Source organism: Cydia amplana, chromosome 15 (genome assembly GCF_948474715.1).
Source record: "Cydia amplana chromosome 15, ilCydAmpl1.1, whole genome shotgun sequence".
In the NCBI taxonomy this organism is placed as follows: Eukaryota; Metazoa; Arthropoda; class Insecta; order Lepidoptera; family Tortricidae; genus Cydia; species Cydia amplana.
Window position 1 is genome coordinate 16,665,999 of NC_086083.1, and position 25,278 is coordinate 16,691,276.

The window sequence follows — 25,278 nt, forward strand, 5'->3', positions numbered from 1 at the left end:
TCTATATAATCGACACCCCATTCATCAAAATCAGTTCAGTAATTTAGACATTTGATGCTACCGTACGGTAGAATCCACGAATATAAACGTACATGTACCAATAAAAAATACGAGGTTTCCGCCATAAAACTTTTGTTACTGATTGCCAGTTGCAATAAAGTTATTGCACACGGTGCAAGTAGCGCATTCATCACAGTCTACTCAAACGCTCGCATAGACATTAGACGTCAAAAACAGTGTTGCCAACTTGCAATAATGGATGCCAGATCTGGCACTTTTTCACACTCTTTGGCATCCAAATTATCCATATAACATCTGGCATAATTTTTAGCATAATTAGTGAATTGTGTCCCTAAGCCAAGTTTGAAACCTATTTGGCAGTGTAATTCATGGCACAACCGTCAAAGGAAATTTTATACATACGACGAACCTTATAACAGACTACCGCACCGCAGTTATTTAAAATCACATGACATTTCTTCTAAGGTCAGTACGTCTGTAGAGGCCTATAGGAATTATGACGAGTTGGTGCTCGAATCTGTTTTGTGTTATCTATGGTATTTGGTATAGACATAATTGTCATAAACTTATAGTTCGTTTTTTTTAGCATTAGAAAGAACTTGAAAGAAGGTAAGTGTTTTATATTTTAATTTTATATCCATATTGTAATAAAACCTAACTTAAGACGAAAAATGAATAAAGAGAATAAAAATAAAATAGCATACGAGAACCGAATGAGGTGTGTCTGTGTCCATGTAATTATCCTCAAAAATAAAGTTACTAAATACCTAGTATTAGCTTTAATAGACCAGTCTCCACAAACAGCACCCGTTCACGAGTATGACGCGTATCTCAGCCATCACCTCTCTCAACCAGGGATGTTGCGAATATCCACATCCGCATCCGCAACCGCGGAACTTCCGCATTATTTTCAACATCCGCATCCGCATCCGCATAAAATCGATGCGGATTTAATGCGGATGCGGATGTGGAACAGGTCGGTACAGGAACGTCTTAGCATCGGCGTAAGTGTTAGACTGCTAGGTAATTTAGTCATTAGCCAAAAAAACCTATTAGAAATTAGCAGTCAAGCGTAAGTGGGACTTAATCTACGGAGCCCTTGGAACGCAAGTCCAACTCGCACTTGGCCGGTTTTTTGAAATAAAAATTACTAAAATGTAATATTTGACGTTTTTTATGTATCTATCTTGACATCCGCATCCGCATCCGCATCCGCGGATGTGAGCCTTTAAAAATCCGCATCCGCATCCGCGGATGTCAAAAAATCGGCATCCGCAACATCCCTGCTCTCAACCTTCATTCGGGAAAGTGGTGACCTCGTCCCCCGCACCCCAGTATTTTTGGCAGCATCGGTTTCATGAAATAATTGCTCTAAACTCCGTCTAGAGGATTCCTAGTCTATGGCTTGACCAAGTATAGCTAACCAAGTCAGTGCAAAGTTAGCTTGGTCTGACTCTATAAAATTTTCAGAAACAGCATTGTTTGATTTATGTGGAAGACACTCATTTTTAGTTACCTAGCTATATATTGTGTAGCATTTTTTTTAGCACTTTTCCAAATTATTTAGCATAATTCTGGCATAATCTAGACATAAGTCTGGCATTTTTTCAAATTCCGAGGTGACAACACTGGTCAAAAAAGTAAAAGTCAAATATTTCAAAATGGCGTCAGCATCAGCATCTCTGTTGTCATAGTATTGAAGTAAGATGCTGTAATTTCGGAATTCTTAGATTTTGAACGCATAGAAGTCAGAAATTACTTTTTTTTCAGTGTTGGTAAGGACATTTACTAATTTCTATATTAATTACGTAATGGGTTTCAAATAAGTTAACTGTTTATTGTGTTTCTCTAACTTTAATTTACAATTATGTATAACCAACGCGTTCCAGCATTGATTTAAATATAAAGGCATTTCCGTACAGTTCTTAATCCGTAGAGCTATTTTGCACTACATAACGTTGAATACTAATGCTGTATACGAATAAGGACTAAGATTTCGACTTAACATACACTTCGATACTTCGGTGTTCCAGATCACAGCGCGTTATGGCTACACCAGCGAACTACAAACAAAACACATCAATGTCGATGCCAAGTCCTCAAAGCAATCCGCGTTTGTATTTTTCCTTTACAATACCATTTGAAACAACTCTCAGAACAGTTAATAGAGTTAAACAGTAGTACTTTTGCATTTCTGTATTTACTGGATGTGTTAAATCCTAGTTAGATTAGATGTTGTTAGATACTAACTGTTAATATACCAAAGTACTGAAGTGGAAGCGAGGCTTGCGCGGCCGATACTCTTGGTATTGCTGGTCATCTAACATCGCCGCATTGATCCAACGCATGACTCCAATCTATGCTTATGTTGAAACTGTTTTGCATTAGTAACAAGTCTTTTTATTTCAGTTACTTTTGACCTTTTGCTCGCCTAGAAGTATTATCTTATGTTGGTTTTGTTTCATGTTTTGTTATATCGGTACAGACTACATGATTGCGGGGCCCCCAATGAGTTTCGGTATGATGAAAGGTAATACCAGATTGTTGATCTACTTTTATTATTCAAAATTGTCCTCGCACAGGTTTATTCAAACTAGTTCAATTATTCATACATTGATAGCACTAGTTGGAATTTGTATTTTTAGTCGTTTTTTAAAGGCAATGATTCCAGTCACATTATTTGTAAATGAAATGAATGGGACATGACAATTTAGCTGCCCCCTTATGTTGGCAATCTGAAAACTCGGGTAGCTGACATTAAGGTTGCAGATTAATACCCTTACCCTGATGGTTTACCCTCATTTAGTTCTTTCCTTTCATTCATTCAACAAGTTTTTTTTAGTGAACTAAAGTATAATGAACTGTTGGGAATAGAAATTCCAACTATAAATCTATTAGTGTAACTATTGATAGAACTAGTGTGAGTAGACCCCTCACACTCATTCTGTTTCGGATCTAGGTTATCTTTGGGGATTTAAAATCGTAATTGCACAAAATTTCCAATTTTCCGCATCACCAATACATTCATTCGCAATCATCATTATTTTTACGTGACTTACTTTTATTTTCATTTTGTTCCTTTGCTAATTTAGCGCCTCTTTAACGCCGTATTAATTCTTACGCCGTTCGCTGCACTAATTTCTGATTAACATTTCTGTCGTTATTAGTGCATATTTGATTTATTTGCCTTCCTCTCCCGTCCTCCCTTATGCTTTTTGTTTTTTCTTTCATTGTATTGCGGCTGCTTGGCTTGAAGGCGGTATGAATGCACCGCCACACCATAACCAATACCAGTACCACCCGCAATACCAAGGTGGGCCCCCGATGGGCCACGGGGGCGGGTATGGATGGCAACCCGCACCGCAACAACCACGTTTCGGTGCAGAGAGCGCGCGACGCGCCGCATCGGGGGCGGCGCAGGGCGCGCAAGCTGGAAAGGATGACAAGACCAGCCCCTTCGTATCCACCTTGCATTCGCACCCTGGATTTCAACCGCAGAAGATCGGGAAAGGAGCTGGTGCGGTGAGTGTCATTCACTTTTATATCCTAGGTTGTTGAACTATAGTAAAAGACCAGTTCAATCATCCTTCCTGTTTCATAATATATGTTCCTTCTAAAGTTCTGTAATAGTTCTAATGAGGTTGTGTAACTGTAAGCCCAAAATTTGCAACAGCAAAAGTTTAAGTTTCTTTCAAGTAACAAAACAAGACTCAACTGCTTTAATACCTATGGAGCATTTCACCTAAAAACGAGTGTCATTTACGAACGCTAATCCTTAAGATTTTTTCGAGGCATTGTTTGATACTTAATTTTTATGCTGCATTGAAGATTTATTTATTTATTTAAGCTTCATTTGTTCTACAGTCAGGATTGTTATATTATTTTATTTTATTTTTTTAACTTTGTTATGGGGCTGACTGCAGATCCCATCTGCTGGGTGAAAGCCTCCTCACTTTTTCTCCACTCATCCCTGTCTTGGGCTTTTTGGAGCCAGTCTTTTCCTGAAGGAAAACCCAAAAAAAAAGAAGTGGATAGACGACATCTCCTCCGTCGCAGGAAAAGACTGGCATTGAAGATAATCAGACCCTTTTGTAAGAAATGGCCCCCGAAACATGTAAATCCGCGAAAAAGAAGCATATTCTCAACACATCCCACGAATTTCAGGGCGCAGGCCTGCCCAAGCCCCCGAAGCCGCCAGAAAAGCCCCTCATGCCGTACATGCGCTACTCTCGCCGCGTCTGGGACAGTGTGAAGGCAGCCCACCCGGACCTCAAGCTGTGGGAGATCGGCCGCATCATCGGAGGCATGTGGAGGGATCTCCCGGAGTCAGAGAAGGCTGTGTTTGTCGATGAATATGAAGCGGAGAAGGTAAGATCACTTAAATCTATGTCTCCAGACTGGCTAAGTCACCAAAATCCCAGAAAAGTTAGTTCTTTAGATCACATAAAGGAAAATTGAGGTACGGTAACCTTGCTCAGTGTGGCCTATTATAATCACTCCAAACTTTGCCTGGCATAAGGAAACATTCTCATGTGATTCTGTACTATCTCTACCAAATTATAATTATTTTTTTAGCATTAGAAAAAGACTACGAAAACGCTTTTTAAAAATCAGTAACTATTACTTTTAAAGCAACAGAACGTGACTTATTTTTCAAAACATTTTTTCAATAAAAACGCATGTCAAGATTGTTTACCTTTTTTCTAATGCTAAAAAAACGAATTTTTAATAATGGAGGAAAGGTGACCAACAAAAAAATATTGATCATTCTTACTGAAGTAGATTTGTTTTGGATTTCTATACTATTTCTGTATACTTATTAGTTATATTCTTACAGCTTATAGCTGCTTACAATGCAGATCAAATATGAGAATTCCATTAGAGTGAGGCTTTTTAAAACTTATATATGAGATTGTAAACAATCTATCCAAGTAGGTAATCCAAGCTATAAGAAACCAACATATTTTTATATATTTTAAGTAAGGCCAAATCCGTCTACGGGAAATTCTGTAGTCTGTCCATAAACTTTTTTTTTCTCAACCGTAAGCGACAATGATCCATCTGCATGTGATTGCTAGAACTAAAAGCAATCAAACAAGCTCCTGTACGGAATTACCCGCGGACCGATTTGGCCCGACTTACCTTATCTAATACCTTTAAACGAGCAATTCTTGTTTATTTATTTATATATATATATATTTCGGGGATCTCGGAAACGGCTCTAACGATTTCGATGAAATTTGCTATACGGGGGTTTTCGGGAGCGAAAAATCGATCTAGCTAGGTCTTATCTCTGGGAAAACGCGCATTTTCGAGTTTTTATATGTTTTCCGAGCGAAGCTCGGTCACCCAGATATTAACGAATTTATTTGTGAAATAGGCGCAGTACACAGAACTGTTGAAAACGTACCAAGCCTCCCCCGCGTACGTACAGTGGGTGGCCCACAAGGCTCGAGGCAAGCTATTTTGACTATGCACTACGACTGGGATCCATTTTGTGTGTAACCATGCCTCACGACACTGCTTTAACACGGGTTATGTTGGGCTAGTTTTGAAAACCGTTTACTATTTGTTAAAAAAATAGGGTCAGGGTTCGTTGCTATGTTTTTTTTTGAAGAGTAATTGCAGTAGGTTGCTTCATATGGGAATTTATATTCAAAATAACCCGTTTTTCTTCCTGTATACCCAAAAGCAAGAGAAACAAGACACTTTGAATATATTATAAGATATTCCCAAGAAACTTTCTCATTATAATTTAAAGGGTGAGTAAATGAGTAGTTGAGATATGGTCCAGTATGCAAGAGATACTAGGATCGATTCCTAAACTCATTTGCAATTTTTTATTTCAAGATTTTTAGTAAAGAAATATGAGTAAAGTTCGAATTAACGAAAAATTAAGTTTGTTTAAAACAGTTATTATATTCTGAATCATTAATATCACTATAAACAATAGTAAGAGGTTTTAAATCTATGTTATCAGAAGTACATATCCATTAAACGGTGTAATATAAATAGTCACTGTACAAATTGCACATACAGTAACATTCTCGGGTAACACAGTTTGAGCCCATGTATCATTGTTCCTCATTCCTTGTACCAATGAAATCGACGGCGATATGGCAGAGGCATTAAATAATGTAATCTGATATTTCCCTGTGTTTTCAGATAATTACTTAATTGTAAAGATTATATTCCAAGAACACTTGTTGGAACTTAGTTAAAACTGACGAGGAAGATTTTATGGAAAGTAAAATTGTCAACTAAGTTTTCGAATGGTCAATTACTTTTTCTATTGATATTGCTAAAGTAATTTTTTTACCAATTTCGTATTACGCATTTCATGTGCGGTTTGGACTTATTGTACATAATTGTTTACATTCGAACGAGAAGTAAAAACTCGCCAAGAACTTTAATCGTCCTAAGCAAGGCGAGAATTTTACCACGGTTCTCGCATTCAATTTTGTTCAGAGTTCAATCTGAATCGATTATCGCCCGAACTGTCCGATATTTTCTCGCATTTCGATAGTTGTATACCTTATGTCTGAGGCGAGAAACTCGTACTATTATATAAATGTTATTATATCACAGATTTTCGATTTGCCTTTCTGCCATAGAGAAAAAAATACATAGAGTGCTCACTCCATACATCAGTTTTAGTACCAAAAAGACTGTTAGCATCGAGTAGCGGAACTATCAGTACTGCTACTTGACAATAGATGTAGCACCGACCGGAAAGTCTTATGCTGTTGAGATAAGACTTTCCGGTCGGTGCTACATCTATTGTCAAGTAGCAGTACTGATAGTTCCGCTACTCGATGCTAGATGTAGACACTGAAATTAATAGTCTGAACTGATGTATGGAGTGAGCACTCTTGTCTGACTATATTTCTCTATGCTTTCTGCCATATCGCCGTGTTCGCACCCTGTGACTAACCCGCACCTGCTAATTTTGTCCACATGCACCATTTGCCACGTAGTCGGAGTATGAAAAGAGCCTCAAGGCGTACCACAACTCGCCCGCCTATCAGGCGTACGTCGCGGCCAAAAACAAGGCCGTAGGTAAGGGTTGCATGACAACTGCCGGACTAGCACATGATTGGCGCGACAATATCTCGCGGCGAGGTAGACTACCCGGCCCTCTTTAGGAGGCAACAGGAGTGGTCATTTCTCCATACAAACGTACTCGACTGTTTCCTCCGTGGGTTTTGAAGCTAGAGCAATGATTTTTTCAACACAGATTAATATTGTCAATATCTGTGTCGGATCGTTTTGCTTTTTTTGATATTTTTGTTTTTTAAGGCGCTAGAGCCCTTCAAAAATGGCCAAAATGGCCTAATTGACTATGCCGCAATGAGAGGCGTGGTATTCAAAACTGATATCAATTAGCCAAAAAAGCAAAACGGTCCGACACAGATAATTTCATAATCATTTAGATTTCCAAATTTGGTTACGATTGGTTAAGTTTTGGAGGAGGAAACAGTCGAATACGAAACCTCGATTTTTGAGATTTTTCGCCTTGTCCTTATCGCACTAGTTTTAAGAGCCGCTTCCGTTAGCGAGACGGGTATATTTACCTAAAATATTTAAATCTCAGCTCTTGTTTCGTCTTAATTAACATAGTTAGTAAAACGGATTACACAGGATACACGACAGACCCCAATGGAAAGAGCTAGAGCAGGCCTTTGCCAAGCGGCACACTGAGTTAAGTAGTGATCGTTATCAACGTGCAGTTTTCGTAGCAAAGGGTATGGTTGGCAGAAATAACAAATACATTTGAATATTCACTTTTGTTCTTAACTATAAAATAAATACTTATCTTAGGATTACACCTCTAGTATAACTCTTTACGGTACAAAACCCTTTTCGCCCTAATATATTTTTATAACAATGTACGTTAAATGACATTAAATGTCATAAAGATACAACTATAGTTGCGTGCAATATTTTAGAGACTTAAATTAACCTTCCTTTGACTTCTGTTAACGTAGAAAGGTCATTTAGCTATTTAAAATGGATTTTTTCCAATCGACGATAACGACTGACAGCCAAATTTGTTGAACAAATATTAGTCGTTTATTCTGTGTAATTTGGATAAGTGATTATAAATATGTATATAAATCTCATAATTTGTGAAATATACAATGTTTCAAATACTTGCGTATTTATTTTGTTTTTTTGTCAACCATACTTTGCTACCAATACAGCGCGTTGATAACGATCACTAATTAAGAGACATACTCTAACTCAGAATAAAAGGGCTTAATAGATAGATACTAAAAGACGGGTATATCTCGCCGCGAGATACTGTCGCGCCAATCATGTGCTAGGCCTACTGGTTTGGGTTGTGTGTTAGAAATAACTAACTAGTGTCGGTTAAGACTCGAGTCCTTTGAGTCCTCTGCTTTAAACCTTTGAACGCCACGCCTATCGTGCTCGGCGCGGCATCGTGAACCTTATCGGAATGCACGAAGGTTGATATTTGGCTGTAGCTGCACGCGTCAGTTGTCGTCTTTGGCGGTCAGAGGGTTAAGTACTTCGTTTTACAGACTCTAGTAAAGCCGAAATTCGAGATCTTTTCTTTGTTAGAAACCCCTTTTGTAGAAACTTGAGTCCTTTTCAAAAACTCTCAATTTCTGAAAATATAAAAAAAACATTGTCTTATGTAATATGTAAAATTATATACTCGCAAGCTCGAGGCCTTTGAATTGCGCTTAAAAAATACTCAAAATCAAGTTCTTCAATTTGATTCAAAACTGGTTTCAAAGGACTTGAGTTCCTCTTCATTCCATAATACAATAATTCTTATAAATTCTCAGAGTGATTCTCAGACAAATTGTTACTAGGGTTTGCAATCCGGATCCGAAATGTATGAAATTATCCGGATCTGGATCCGGATCCGCGGATATTCTCATACATTTCGGATCCGTCGTGCAAACCCTAGTGCTAACTAAGCAGTGCTTAGTAAGTAAAAGTAATAGCTTATTAGTTGATTTTCAATGTTAAATATTTCGTGTGGTTCTTACAATTGAGCCAAATTAAACTCTTCCAAATAGATGCTAAAACCATTAATTTAATTATTTAACTAGTGACACAAAATCCTTCATTATCGTTTCGGCAAGTCCAATTTTGAATGCTGAATTTTTAGTACCTAACTTAGTAAAAAGAAAAAAATTACATTCTAGTTGTAATATGTGCACCATTATCTAACATCACATCACATTTCATGGCATGCTAACAAATAAGCTTACTTACTTATACGCGAGGTATTATTTCTGTGCCACTTTGTCACAGTAACAATCAATATGAATGCCGTTAAAGATCTCAATTATTGTCATTGTGACAAGGAAGTTTAACGGCCTCATAGCTTAGTCGGTAGTGGCCCTGCCTACAAAGCTGGCTTGGGTTCGAATCCCGGTATATTTGTGTTTTATCAAGAGTGTTTGTTTCTAAGAAGATTGCCCCCTAATAATTTATTTAAGTGGCACAGTAATGAAATTCCTTGACCGCATTATTATAGATGTAATTGACGTTTTCAACTAAAAGGTCATTGTCGGTTTTCGACAAGGTTGATTCCGAATTCAATCTTCATGGAAATAGCACCTTATTGACAAGCGACAAGTACCCTTTTGGTTGAGAATGGCACATGTAATGATAGTAACGTGTGTTATGTCAGTAGTAGGCAACTTGGAGGAGGAGAGTTCGAGTAAGAAGGGAAGCTCCCAGAAAGAGCAGCAACAGCAAGACAGACGGATTGATATCCAGCCTGCAGAGGATGAAGAAGGTATGGTATTATACTTCGTTTTTTTAGCATTAGAAATAAGGTAAACAATCTTGATGTGTCTTTTAAGTGAAAAACACATTTTAAAAATAAGTTACGGTAAATATGTAACAATTATGAATCGAATACGATATTTTATAGTCTTCTGCTTTCATAAGTAATAGTTATTGATTTTTAAAAAGTGTTTTTCAATTAAAAGACATGTCAAAATCGCTTACCTTCTTTCAAGTTATTTCTAATGCTAAAAATGTATAGAAAGAAAATAAATAAATAAATTAAACTGTTTATTTTTTTTAGAACATGAAATTATACTATATTAACTTAGCACTAATCTTGTATTTTTAAGATTATATGGATGTATGATCTTGTCTATATGTTTATGTATCAACTGAGCGCTGCAAGGTCTTCGAGTCAAAAAGCTCAGGGTGCCTAGCCAAGATGTCAATGGTGTTAGTAAAATGTATGAAGGGTCCAAATTATCAAAATTCGGTATCAACCCCTAAAACGTAATTAAGAATTATGAAAAAACAACCATATTTGTTTTTTAAGTGGAAGAGAATAAATTAAGCGGGTGAGACATAAATTAATTTAATTATATCGTAATTGTTATTATTTTATTTTTATGACATGTTTCCCTAAAATCAATTAATTATATTTTAGTAGGTAATATCTTAATTTAATCTATTCTGTATTTTTAATTTTAGTTGTAATTTTAACTTTTATGTTTCACAGCCTTTTGAGCCATGTTGCTTGATTAATAAAATATATAATATAAATTTTTAACTACGACGAAATAAGCAACACCCTAGTGTGGATCCTCCTAATAGAATAACAGTAAAAAGTGAATATAAGCACGTTTTATACTCGTTCAAGCAAATCTTGTCAGTAGAAAAAGGCGGCAGATTTGAAAAATCGCGGGTTAGCAACACTACGTTTGAATTATTCGAAAATCGCGTGTCATTTATATCTTATCTGTGGAACTTTATCGATGTCGATGTGCATTGCTGCTTTTTGTTCGTTTCCTAGGGATACCATACTTTAGTTTGCTTTACATTGTTACTGACATATCCGGCTTGACAGACTATATTATTCCATTGTTTCCAGAGCAAGACGAAGGGGTGTCGGTGAAGCACGTCGCCTACGCGCGTTACTTGCGCAACCATCGTCTCGTCAACGAGATATTCAGCGACACGGTCGTGCCCGATGTCCGCTCCGTGGTCACCACGGCCAGAATGCAGGTTAGCACTTCTAGAAAAATGGATTCCAAAATGCAAACCAGGGATGTTGCGGATGCCGATTTCTTGACATCCGCGGATGCGGATGCGGATGCGGATTTTTAAAGGCTCACATCCGCGGATGCGGATGTCAAGATTAGGTACTTAGAAAACGTCAAATATTACATTTTTAGTATTTTTTTATTTAAAAAAAAACGAAACGTTTAGTATTTGAACAAGAATATAGGTGCGTTATATTTAATAAACAGTAACTTGGCTGACTTTTCTGGATCTAGACGATTTCGTTATAGGTAATGACGAAATTACCTAGCACTTACGCCGCCGCTAAGACGTTCCTGTACCGACTTGTTCGACATCCGCATCCGCATAAGCTCCGCATCGATTTTATGCGGATGCGGATGTTGAAAATAATGCGGAAGTTTCGCGGTTGCGGATGCGGATGCGGATGTTCGCAACATCCCTGATGCAAACTACAAGAAACAAAAAAGAAATTTCATTTTCTTATTAACTTCAAAATTGTCGTCTAGGGCAGCGGTCGGCCCGCGGGCCGCATGCGGCCCGTGAACCTGTCACTTGCGGCCCGCGAGCAACCCTGGCTATTTTGTATGTAATATTGACAAATGACAATGTCTGATAAAGTCATAAATATTAACAAAGTGCGGCCCGCGTCAACTTCGTTAACTACTATGTGGCTCTTGGCTACTAAAAGATTGCCGACCGCTGGTCTAGGGCAAACAGCTTGATGGCAGCATTATGCTGAAAATGCCATTTCGTTTGGGCAACACTCGTCGGTTCTTGTGATAAAATAAAAATTATTTGGCCCTTATTTTCCATAGAAACGAATACTTTCAGGAATAATCGCTCCAAAATTCTATAAAAAAAAATTGAGAGATTTTATTAATATTTGTATCGAATGAAGGAATGAAACCATCCAACAATTCATCTTGTTTTAATTAAAAACTATCAATACTGTGGCTCTGTGAGCTGTGAACTGTAGACCTCGCGTTAAGATTCATAAGCTTAAAAAGAGTTAAAAAAATACATCTTTGACTCATTATCACAGCATACTCGCAATGGACGCTATTGCAACCTGTAGCGAAAAACATCCGTACATCGAAATGGAGACCTTCGCTAACGCTTCGGTCAATAAGTCTTGAGTTTGCACAGATCCTGAAGAAGCAGGTGCAGTCGCTGACGATGTCGGCTCTGTTTTCCAGACATTAAAAAAAACGAAGTTTTTCAGGAATAATCGCTGCAAAAGTCTATAAAAAATTGGAGAAATTTTATTAATATTCGTATTGTATGAAGGTATAAAACCATTCAACATGCTCCACGCCCTAAGCCCGTTTTAATTCAAAACAATCACTTCATTGTTCATTGTTCGAAAGGATAATTATCAATGATTTTTATGCCTGATAATTATCGATTTGATAATAACCTAAAATGTAAAACCTAAAATAATAAATCGCCCCATTTTTTTTTTACTGTCAAAGAATTCAAAGAAAATAAATATAGCACCTTCCATACCTGGGATAATTATCCGATCTATCGGATAATGATCAAAGACTATGATTATCTGTGTAAAATTAAGCCTTCCAGCCGGTTCGGCGTGGATTTTGACTTATGCCTTGCGCTGGTTCAATGGCCTCGCCAAATCGACACCCGTTTCATATGAAGGGTGGAAAAAACACAAAATATAAAATAAATAGATATGAGCCCTACACTCACCCCCGGTCCATGTCTTAAAGACAACAATGATTCCGCAATCAATGTATTCCGCAGTTCTTCAGAAATAATAGCATTATATTTGCAACGTGAAAAAATTGTCCGCACCGCACGTGTTCTTTCATTGAAAGATTTTTCTTCTTTTTTTTGTATATTGCTTTTTTCCCCAAACGATATAATAGATACAAAGAGGTGGGAATTAATGAGGTGATATACTTAATGGCATTAAAAACTAAACAATCTGGATAATTTGGAAGCCTGTAATGCAGGGATGTTACAGAGCTCCGTTTCCGTTTCCGTTAAGTCGGAACTTCCGTTTGGTATTACACATCCGTTTCTGTTCCGGTCCCGTTACTTTTGAAACGGAAGTTATATCGGATGTCAATGCTTAGCGCGGCAGCGAGACATGAGCGGTGTACATCAAAAACAAACAGATTTACACCAGTCATTCGCTCATAGCCCCGCTTGCCACGTGATGCAGTAATTAGATGTTCTGGTTTATTCGTATTTTTGAATTTAAAGTACCTATTCGTATGTGTTGTGTTGTGTAATGTATACCTACTGATAGTACTGACTCAGGCTCCGGTTCTGGTTCCGGTTCCGTTTTCGGTTCCGATTCCGTTTCTGGTTCCGATAAACTGAATTTAAAACATCTGGTTCCGCTTTCGGTTCCGATAAAACCACATCCGTTACATCCCTGCTGTAATGACTGTACAGATCCTGAAGAAGCAGGTGCAGTCGCTGACGATGCACCAGAAGAAGCTGGAGGACGAGCTGCAGCAGATCGAGGAGAAGTTCGACGCCAAGAAACGCAAGTTCATCGAGAGCAGCGACGCTTTCCAGGAGGAACTCAAAAAGGTACGCCGTTTGTAATAAAGTTCGACGCCAAGAAGCGCAAGTTCATCGAGAGCAGCGACGCTTTCCAGGAGGAACTCAAAAAGGTACGCCGTTTGTAATAAAGTTCGACGCCAAGAAGCGCAAGTTCATCGAGAGCAGCGACGCTTTCCAGGAGGAACTCAAAAAGGTACGCCGTTTGTAATAAAGTTCGACGCCAAGAAGAAAGTAATAAAGTTCGACGCCAAGAAGCGCAAGTTCATCGAGAGCAGTGACGCTTTCCAGGAGGAACTCAAAAAGGTACGCCGTTTGTAATAAAGTTCGACGCCAAGAAGAAAGTAATAAAGTTCGACGCCAAGAAGCGCAAGTTCGTCGAGAGCAGCGACGCCTTCCAGGAGGAACTCAAAAAGGTACGCCGTTTGTAATAAAGTTCGACGCCAAGAAGAAAGTAATAAAGTTCGACGCCAAGAAGCGCAAGTTCATCGAGAGCAGTGACGCTTTCCAGGAGGAACTCAAAAAGGTACGCCGTTTGTAATAAAGTTCGACGCCAAGAAGAAAGTAATAAAGTTCGACGCCAAGAAGCGCAAGTTCGTCGAGAGCAGCGACGCCTTCCAGGAGGAACTCAAAAAGGTATGCCGTTTGTAATAAAGTTCGACGCCAAGAAGAAAGTAATAAAGTTTGACGCCAAGAAGCGCAAGTTCATCGAGAGCAGCGACGCCTTCCAGGAGGAACTCAAAAAGGTACGCCGTTTGTAATAAAGTTCGACGCCAAGAAGAAAGTAATAAAGTTCGACGCCAAGAAGAAAGTAATAAAGTTCGACGCCAAGAAACGCAAGTTCATCGAGAGCAGCGACGCCTTCCAGGAGGAACTCAAAAAGGTACGCCCTTCACTAACAGGGTATTTGACTGTATTAACTGTATTTAAAATAAATTATTACACACCATGCATAAAATAAAGCATCAGATAATTACTATAAATAATAGATAGCAGTTATTTTTAAACACAAGTCCTATTTAATAAATCGAATAGAAATATAAAAAGTAGGCGAGTTGACTGTGACGTCACTGTGTAATGTTCCTATAAATTCATATAAATTCCGTTATAGCAAGTCGTTTTGACAGTTCTTAAAAAAGAAGCTGATTTGACTAGTAGGAAAATTCCCTATTATGTCGATATTTTTTTGCCTATTCTTGTAATACTCCGCAATTACGTCGCGTCGTTGTAAGTACATGCGGTCGCACCAATTTTGGTGTCTGGCAGTAGTAGTAGCCGCGCACCGCTACGGAACGGACGCCTGCTCGCGCTTGCGGTCATATCTCTCGTTAGACGCGTTTTGGTGGAGAGTGAACCTTCTGTAACTAGTTTTAAAAGTTAATATCCGGTGAACATTTTCACTCCGCCGACCCGAGCCAAAACTCGTGAACGGGTGCTGTTTGTGGAGACTGGTCTATTTAAGCTAACACGAGCTATTATATTTAGTTACTCTATTTTTGAGGATAATTACATGGACACAGACACACATCATTCGGTTCTCGTATGCTATTTTATTTTTATTGTCATTTTCTTACTTAATGAATGTTTTAATTAGGTATACAGGATTTTGACTCTTGGAGACCCTATACATCTCTAAGGATAATTTGATTAACTACTATATATTTGTAATCTTTTAGTTATGATGACACTTAGAGACATTTACATCTCTAAATAATTTTAGATTATAGTTTTGTATCTTTGTGTTCTTTTTTTTCAATACTATTGTTATAGCGTTTTTTTTTTGTAATTCGACATTTAGAGACTATACATCTCTATGTAATACTTTAGTTTGATTTTATATTTGCGGCTTAGAAAGTTGTATTTTATAATTGTAGATGTGTTTTTTTTTTTTGCTGTATGTAAATTCCATGTTGACGTGTAAAAGTGCCCTTGTGGCCTATTTGCTGAATAAATGTTGATGTTTGATGTTGTCCCGATAGTCGCTTTATATGCGTTTATAACTAGCCTTTCTAATTTGTTTGTTTATTTGACAAACACAGCACTGCAAACCGGCCGTGGACGATGATACCTTCCAACGTATGGTGGAACGGGCTTTGGAGCAGATGCGGCGAGGCATCAACCCCGCCGCGCAGTCACTCGTCAGCGTCGAGAGGAAAGATGAGGTAATCTAACTTAATCTAGTCTCATGTAAATAAATAAATTAAAAAAAAATAAAAAAGCCTTTTATTTCTGGTTTTCATATCACGGATAAAATTAGTAACTTAACCTATGCTTAAATCTAAATTTCACCAGAACCCTCTTTGGAGGTATAGGCCTCTTCCAGCTTTTTCCATTTTGTGCGGTCTTGGGCCTCCCATATCCAATTGACCCCCGCTACTTTAATAATGTCGTCAGCCCAGCGTGCCAATGGCCGTCTTCTTTTTCTCTTGCCGTCTGGGCCTTTCCAAGCTGTCGTCGTCTCATGTATTGTACCATTAGTGCCACTCCACACTAGCGTGTCCTGAGCGTCGGCGTCTAGTCAACTCTATGGCTGCCGCTCGACGCAACGTTGGCGCAACTGCGCAGCGACGTCATTTTCCATAGCGCTAATTAGCAGAGGGCCGAATTGCTCATGGAAATCAAACGTCAATAGAGTTGGAACGTTGAATTTATCGACTTTTTCAGCTATCGATAAGTTCAGTCACCTTTTACATTTCTGAATTTAACATAGCTAGTTGACTAGCTAGTTTTAATAATGCAGTACTAAGTTAAGTAGTTTTTAAAATTATCGTTTAAGGGCTGATTTAGACGGCGCGCGAACTCGCATGCGATTTTAGTTACATTGCGGACTGTTGGGTACGTCCAATTCAACCGACCGAAGAAAACCCGATGTAATAAAACTCGCATGCGAGTTCTCGCATCGTCTAATTGAGCCCTTATATTGGCTTTTATTTAAATGTTATTCCGTAATGTTCATATGAAGTCTATTATTGTTTGCTTATGGATTTGAGGTTTAGTTTTGTTAATAAATAAATAAAGATACGCTAGGTAAATATAATTTCAGTTTATTCGATAGTCGATAAAATTCAACGTTCCAACTCTATTGACGTTTGATTTTTGCCATGAGCAATTCCGCCCTCTGCAGTAATTAGATGCCGACGTTCAAAAGATGCTAGTGTGGGGTGGCACTTAGAAAAGCAAAATGAAGAAGAATGGCAGTGGCCAATGTGGCCATTAGAATTCTTTAAAAAACAGCACCACTTCATTGGTTGGTAATAGATAGTTTATTCAAAAGTAAACGTTTAAGCTTTGGTTTCCTCGGAAAACGGTGCCGTCATACAGCGGACGCAAAAAAACGGCCGTCTTTACGTACATGTGGAAAGTTTACAGGTTATTTCTGTTGCTGTTATAACAATAAATACTAAAAGTACGGAACCCTCGGTGGGTGAGTCCGACTCGCACTTGTCCGGTTCTTCTTATAATTAAACTTTATTAGTTTACTTTGGGCGCCTACTTTTCGTCATAGTCATTTATTTATAATATTTTAAATAAGAAGGAGAGTAGGTGGGCTATTCTTGTCAGTCCCACTCGTTAAGGAATCCTATCAGACCTTTGATGTCGAGTAGGATTTCGGGGAGGTCTTTCGGAGATTTGAGATATTTTGTCCTGAATAAAACCACTCTATTGCATTCCAGCCATACATGAGAGGCTATATCTTTTTTCTACATGCAATCTGGCCCCTATTTCACCAAGCTGACAGGTACGACAATTGTCAAAAAAATGACAGACCTTTGTTTCACCACGCCGACATTTGTCAGTGACATATGTCGAGTGACAATTGTCAAGTGACAGGTGACAGATGACAATTTCGTAAATTGTTTTGTATAGAACTTCATATAAACATGACAGGTAGTTTAGTACAATTGTCCATCTTAAATTTAATGACAATTATTTTGTGAAACAAGGGTAATGTTTACTAGTCGACATATTTGTCAATTCTTCACAAGAGATCGTTAATTGCTTTCGATGTGCCGTGTTGTCATCACTAACATGATATTGATTGAGATCCCATCTGTGTCCCGACCCCATTTAATGCAGCGTATACCTACATTATTTGTTGACAAGGCGTCAAAGCATTATTTTTTTGTTTGTTTTAAGTAATTTTTTCTGCAAATGCAAAGTCAGTGACGTCAAAGTAGGAATCTATTCGTACTTTATATATTCCCTTGTATAAGAATATCACCACTATTGCTTTCGCGGAGATTCATTTTCTAACTAACCAAAACCCTAACTTTACTGTTAGTGCCCAACTTCGCCCAAGTAAATTATTAAAAAAACAATACCTACCTAAACATACCTAATTTCGCTACCGGTCCCCAACTTCGCATTATAATTTTTTTTAATTATGAAAACTATACTGAGACTTATTCCAAATCCTAAATGTTGAATTACTAAACGCCTTCATAGGCAACAATTACAATTTATAATGGAATTATGATTTAATGCTAGTTAAGAAGAATTTAAAAGCGATTTAAAGCGATTTTTATTTGTACCCTAAAGGCGAATTTAGGGTACACAGTTTTGCCAACGTTTATTTTCAATGAACTGCAACAATGATAACGGGGTTTGCTAACAACGAAAACACTACAATTGTCACCCAAGCCTGACACAGCTCCGATCTCATGTCAAGAATTACCGACAAATTGACAAATATGTCGACTTATAAAAACTACTCTTGTTTCACCAAATCATTGTCAATTGGACAATTGTAACTAAATGCCTGTCATGTTTATAAGCACTTCTATACAAAAACAGTTTACGAAGTTGTCACTTGTCACCTGTCACTTGACAATTGTCACCCGACATATGTCTCTGACAAATGTCGGCGTGGTGAAATTGGGGCCTGGTATCAATATCTAATACCTTTAAACGAGCAATTCTTGTTTATTTATTTATATATATATATATTTCGGGGATCTCGGAAACGGCTCTAACGATTTCGATGAAAGGGTATAGCCGGGTAAGCATGGCCAAACTGCCCTTAGCGAAAAAAACATTTTCCTTTTACTGGATTATTAACCTATGTATATGTAGTGCTTTCACCAAATATTAAGCCTCAAATGCTTCAGATTTAAAAAAAAAATGCAAAAAAAAGAAAAATCATTTTTATTTTATTACAGCCAAAGTACTAATCCGATTTCTTTGTAATTTGGGTATGTTGTATATACAATTATGGTCGCTTTCTGAAAAAATTAATATTGAATTATCTCTTAAAATAATAGTAAAAAATTTAGATGAAAATTTTCAGAAAAATAAAAAAAATACATGCGAGATAGCGACAGTTATCAAATTTACATATTTCATGTAGAATTTAATAATGTTTAACATATATTTTTTTCAAAAATTAAAATCGGGATTAACAGTGTTAAAAACTCGAATGTGTAACATCCCATAATACCTTCTCTTCATACAAAATAACTTGTACGTTATACTAGAAAGTTATATTCCCAACGCAATTTGAATTTAGAACGCGACTTATTTCGCTGAGCGCGGACCTTAAACTCCGTGGCTGTATGCGGCTAGGGCGAACGGCATTCAGAGATTTAAAAAGCGGCCAGTGCGAGTCGGACTCGCCCATGAAGGGTTCCGTATTTAAGCGATTTATGACGTATAAAAAAAAACTACTTACTAGATCTCGTTCAAACTAATTTTCGGTGGAAGTTTACATGGTAATGTACATCATATATATTTTTTAGTTTTATCATTCTCTTATTTTAGAAGTTACAGGGGGGGGACACACATTTTACCACTTTGGAAGTGTCTCTCGCGCAAACTATTCAGTTTAGAAAAAAATGATATTAGAAACCTCAATATCATTTTTGAAGCCCTATCCATAGATACCCCACACGTATGGGTTTGATGAAAAAAAAATTTTTTGAGTTTCAGTTCGAAGTATGGGGAACCCCAAAAATTTATTGTTTTTTTTTCTATTTTTGTGTGAAAATCTTAATGCGGTTCACAGAATACATCTACTTACCAAGTTTCAACAGTATAGTTCTTACAGTTTCGGAGAAAAGTGGCTGTGACATACGGACGGACAGACAGACGGACAGACAGACAGACATGACGAATCTATAAGGGTTCCGTTTTTTGCCATTTGGCTACGGAACCCTAAAAAAGCGCGGGAACAGGAAAATAGGCACGAATTTTATACAGAGCGTTAACGATTGAAAAATGTCTGTTCCTTTGATGAATAAAATACGTCACATTCTAAATTCAAATTCGTAAAGACTGCGTTCACAATATACTTCATTCGTTTATGACTACTTAGCTTTGCTTGTATGAAGAGACTAAGAGAGAGTATTATGGGATGTTACAAATTCGAGTTTTTCACACTGTTAATCCCGATTTTAATTTTTGAAAAAAATATATGTTAAACATTATTAAATTCTACATAAAATATGTAAATTTGGTAACTGTCGCTATCTCGCACGTATTTTTTTTATTTTTCTGAAAATTTTCATCTCAATTTTTTACTATTATTTTAAGAGATAATTCAATATTATTTTTTTCAGAAAGCGACCTTAATTGTATATACAACATACCCAAATTACAAAGAAATCGGATTATTACTTTGGCTGTAATAAAATAAAAATGATTTTTCTTTTTTTGCATTTTTTTTTTAAATCTGAAGCATTTCAGGCTTAATATTTGGTGAAAGCACTACATATACATAGGTTAATAATCCAGTAAAAGGAAATTGTTTTTTTCGCTAAGGGCAGTTTGGCCATGCTTACCCGGCTATACCCTTTGGTATATAGGGGTTTTCGGGGGCGAAAAATCGATCTAGCTAGGTCTTATCTCTGGGAAAACGCGCATTTCCGAGTTATTATACGTTTTCCGAGCGAAGCTCGGTCACCCAGATATTATGGTATTATTCCAGCCCATGGACCAGGAGCAGAACGTGATCAAACAGGAGAGCAACGGGCCCAACCCCCCCACGCAGGTGGACAAGGTGTCCACGACGGAGGTGAAACCCGAGGGCGGCAACCTCACCACCGAGCTGAACAAGACCGAGCCCGCTCTCAACAAGGACAACGGACATGCCGAGGAGGGTATGTAGCACTATGTTACAACCCCCCCACGCAGGTGGACAAGGTGTCCACGACGGAGGTGAAACCCGAGGGCGGCAACCTCACCACCGAGCTGAACAAGACCGAGCCCGCTCTCAACAAGGACAACGGACATGCCGAGGAGGGTATGTAGCACTATGTTACAACCCCCCCACGCAGGTGGACAAGGTGTCCACGACGGAGGTGAAACCCGAGGGCGGCAACCTCACCACCGAGCTGAACAAGACCGAGCCCGCTCTCAACAAGGACAACGGACATGCCGAGGAGGGTATGTAGCACTATGTTACAACCCCCCCACGCAGGTGGACAAGGTGTCCACGACGGAGGTGAAACCCGAGGGCGGCAACCTCACCACCGAGCTGAACAAGACCGAGCCCGCTCTCAACAAGGACAACGGACATGCCGAGGAGGGTATGTAGCACTATGTTACAACCCCCCCACGCAGGTGGACAAGGTGTCCACGACGGAGGTGAAACCCGAGGGCGGCAACCTCACCACCGAGCTGAACAAGACCGAGCCCGCTCTCAACAAGGACAACGGACATGCCGAGGAGGGTATGTAGCACTATGTTACAACCCCCCCACGCAGGTGGACAAGGTGTCCACGACGGAGGTGAAACCCGAGGGCGGCAACCTCACCACCGAGCTGAACAAGACCGAGCCCGCTCTCAACAAGGACAACGGACATGCCGAGGAGGGTATGTAGCACTATGTTAACCTTGCGCAGGTGTGTGGGGAGCAGGGATGTTGCGAATATCCGCATCCGCAACCGCGGAACTTCCGCATAATTGTCAATATCCGCATCCGCATAAAATCAATGCGGATTTAATGCGGATGTGGAACAGGTCGGTACAGGAACGTCTTAGCATCGGCGTAAGTGCTAGATTGCTAGGTAATTTAGTCATTAACCAAAAAAACCTATTAGAAATGAGCAGTCAAGCGTGAGTGGGACTTAATGTACGGAACCCTTGGAACGCGAGTCCGACTCGCACTTGGCCGGTTTTTTGAAAAAAAAATTACTAAAATGTAATAATTGACGTTTTTTATGGTACTATCTTGACATCCGCATCCGCGGATGTGAGCCTTTAAAAATCCGCATCCGCGTCCGCGGATGTCAAAAAATCGGCATCCGTAACATCCCTGGTAGATATGAGCGCCGATAGGCATTTAGCCGGCGGCGGCGCGCCGGTCAAAACTGGTCGGCGGCGGCGGCGAATCGGCGGCGTGGCCTTGAAACACCTTCGATTAATGAAAAAAGAATTCAACCCAAAATTTTACCGAAAAAACATGTTTTTGCTCTAAGAAAGTTATGAAATAAATGCATTTTTTATTTTCAAGGATAATTTATTGAATAATACGGTACGGTACGAAAAAAAATGATATCGTATAAACTGTGGATAAGCGGTATCGCGCGGCATCAGAGGCGGTCTTAATCTTGGCGAGGCTCTGGCCGGAAGATCTTAGCGAGGCCCTTATCTTTTGTGCTAAGTTAAAAATTGCGGATTGACTGTATCAGGCAAACGTCTTGTCGACAGTCCCAAGAAAATCGAGCTCCGTCATTAACCAATATCGATTCAACAAAACCGATTTATGTCAAAAAGTGAGGCCCAACGCCGAGCTCCATGTAACACCGAAGACTTGATTTCGACGCCTCCCAATGCGAGGCCAGAGAATGAGCTGCAGGTAAACATACAACTAAGAATCGAACGCCAAGTGTAAGCTTGGCTGACTGCCGAACGCCTGGAGCGCCGATTGCGGCGCGCTTCTGTACGAGGCCGAGCTGTAAGAGAGCAGAGCGAGAGCGCAGGCCGATAAAGACTGAAGCCATAGTGTTAAAGATCTGGAGCTTTCCTGCGGGCGCATTCGTGCGACGTCAAAGGCCGAGCTGCAATGGAGCTAAGATCGGATAAGGACCAATGCTCAAGCGTTTTAAAACAGGCCGAAAGTTGAGCTCCAAACAGGGCCAAAAACTTGCAGGTTCAGATAGCGGCTTAATTCCATGCGAGCGATGCAAGGCCAAAGATTGAGCTGCGAGAGAGCAAAGCTTGAAATTTGAACAGTGGCCAAGTTTAATTGAGACCCGATTCCAACGCCCTTTCGTGCGAAGCCAACGGCCGGACATTTGGACGTGGAAACGCTTAATATCTCAAAATTAACCCCATTTTATACCTGTTCACGTGCGTTGAACATACGACTACATTAGCAGCAGAGCAAATTGGGACAACAAAACCGCCGACTACGGAAACGCACACTAACGTAACTTTCATTATATAAAATAACTCATATGCAGATTTTTTGTGTAAATAGAATAATTATTGTAAATAAACTCTCTTTTTCTCATTTGGACACCGTGTTTACTTCATCGACCAGGTTACTCCGTCACTGTGGCATAAGACAAGGTGTCTTCGCCTTGCACGAGTCTGTGTAACTAGCAGTGACTATCCAAAAACCCATTTACCCATATCCTTCCAACCTTCCGTCTGTACCCGTAGGTCGCAAAGGTGCAGACACCTATTTATTATATTTATTTATATGTAAACTGAATCTATGGTAGGGCTAGGGAATTAGGGTTGACTAGGGCAGTAGGAGTTAGGCATAATAGGTTTACAGCTCTCCCATAGATAAAGTTAGTTGAATCCCTTCCGGATTTAACAATACCTTTTAAAGACGTTTAACCATGCTTGCAATGGTTAAATTCGCGGTAAATGACGGATAGATAGCTGGCAAAATTAGTTATGCATTGGATCGGTAATCCAAAGATGTGGGTTCGAGTCTCACGTTAGCCAGAGTTGATCACAGTTAATTTTTTCATTGTGATTGACATATGTCTAGTGTATACATATATACAATCTATAAATTGTAATGTGGAACGTTCCACAATAAAAATGGAAGGAAATCAGTATGTTTATTACAAGCATATTGATGTTAAAATTGATATTAAATAATTTCGTTTCCCCAAGACTAGTAGCGCGGTTACTAGACAGATAAGTTTGCATTTGCCTTCGATATTTTTGAATTATATGGGCCTAAAATACCTTTTGAATGCCTATAAACTATTCGAAGTGGCGCCGTTAATGATCTAAACTCGATTAAAAATATATTATCTGATTCCGAAAGTAGTAGTAACTACCAAGGTCACGCCGATGCCACGCCGATAGCGCAGCGTGGGCGGCGGCGGCGCGAAAATTTTGTCGGCGGCGGCGGCGCGCCGGCGCGGCGCTCATATCTAATCCCTGGTGGGGAGTTTGTGAAAGTCGTATTTAGCAGAGGGAGCCATGCCATAATAGCTTGCCTTGTCAATCCCTAGAATAGTGTTTTTTCAGCCAAATCTCATAGAAAAATCGGCCAAGTGCGAGTCGGACTCGCGCACGGAGGGTTCCGCATTATCAACAAAAAATAGAGCAAAAAATCGTGTTTGTTGTATGGGAGCCTCCCTTAAATGTTTATTTTATTTTATTTTTAGTATTTGTTGTTAGAGCGGCAACAGAGATACATCATTTGTGAAAATTTCAACTGTCTACTTATCGCGGTTCATGAGATACAGCAGCTTGCCTGCATGGTGACAGACGGACGGACGGACGGACAGTGAAGTCTTAGTAATAGGGTCCCGTTTTTTACCCTTCGGGTACGGAACCCTAAAAAGGGGCAAGCTATGGTGGCGCCATCTATGCAAATTTTTGACAGTTGCCAACCCCATTACTGTCGTGTTTTAGGGCAGAAAATTTGATATTATTAAAAAATGTGTGTATTAAAGTTTTGCTTTACTTGTTTAGGAGAGCGCTCGGAGCCCGCGCCGGAGCTGAAGGCCGAGCCCGCGCCCGCAGCCCCCGGTGCGCCCGCGCAGCGCGTCACGTCGCCGCCGCACCACGGTAAGGCTCACTCATGTAGCTGAACACCTGTCTGACTGTTTAAATGTATAATGTACTTAATAATAATAATAGGGATATCGTCCCATAGAAAATTTGAATTTCGCGCCTTTTCCTACTGACAAGATTTGCTTGACCATCTATAATTTACTTGGAGGATGAAATATCATCAGAAGAGGAAAATAATCGTAGTACGAAATCATTTATTCAAATCTCGTGTCATTTATTCAAAATGGCGTCACCGCTATCTAATAAAACGTTCACGAAACTATCGACACCGTCATGACGGCCGTCATCTTACGTTACGTTGACAATCAACGTAACGTAACGCCGTCTAGGAAACCGCGCCATCTTGTTTACATAGACAACGTTCTAGTGACGTCAGTCAACGCTATATAGCGGCCGTAATATGACGGCACCGTTTTCGGAGGAATCCAAAGCTTTACAAACACAAATTGAATCGGTAACTTAATACAGCATATTCGTACAACCTTTGCAGCTATGATGATGGCGCCGAACCCGAACGCGCCGCCGCACGGACCCCCGCCGCCCGGAGGTTAGTTCCCACACTGATGTAACCACACACGTGTCACAACAACACTTCATAACACTTGCAGTCCTTATTCTTGAAGAGTCGAACTTTGCAACAATTTAAATAAATGTAGTTTAATTTGTCAGCTCCCACGGCTCATATATGAGTAATATGAGCCAGAA

The 25,278-nt window shown here is 39.3% G+C and overlaps 1 protein-coding gene across 1 annotated transcript; it reads left to right on the plus strand.

Moving 5' to 3' along the window:
• The first annotated feature begins 1,977 nt into the window (after window positions 1-1,977).
• LOC134654477 (SWI/SNF-related matrix-associated actin-dependent regulator of chromatin subfamily E member 1-like) lies at window positions 1,978-25,125 on the plus strand. Its single transcript, XM_063509917.1, has 14 exons — window positions 1,978-2,134; window positions 2,507-2,551; window positions 3,278-3,543; window positions 4,186-4,389; window positions 6,999-7,080; window positions 9,695-9,802; window positions 10,904-11,037; window positions 13,477-13,617; window positions 15,627-15,749; window positions 20,510-20,681; window positions 20,859-21,110; window positions 21,145-21,396; window positions 24,472-24,567; window positions 25,064-25,125. The coding sequence occupies exons 1-14, from the start codon at window positions 2,068-2,070 to the stop codon at window positions 25,123-25,125; spliced, it is 2,004 nt and encodes a 667-aa protein (XP_063365987.1). The 5' UTR covers window positions 1,978-2,067.
• The last annotated feature ends 153 nt before the right edge of the window (window positions 25,126-25,278 follow it).

What these genes read in the sequence shown, in the direction of transcription:
- LOC134654477 (XM_063509917.1), top strand. Translation starts at nt 2,068, where the DNA reads ATGGCTACACCAGCGAACTACAAACAAAACACATCAATGTCGATGCCA. An exon ending in AAGTCCTCAAAGCAATCCGC is followed by an intron (nt 2,135 to 2,506) that starts GTTTGTATTTTT and finishes ATATCGGTACAG; the next exon opens with ACTACATGATTGCGGGGCCC. An exon ending in GGCCAAAAACAAGGCCGTAG is followed by an intron (nt 7,081 to 9,694) that starts GTAAGGGTTGCA and finishes GTGTTATGTCAG; the next exon opens with TAGTAGGCAACTTGGAGGAG.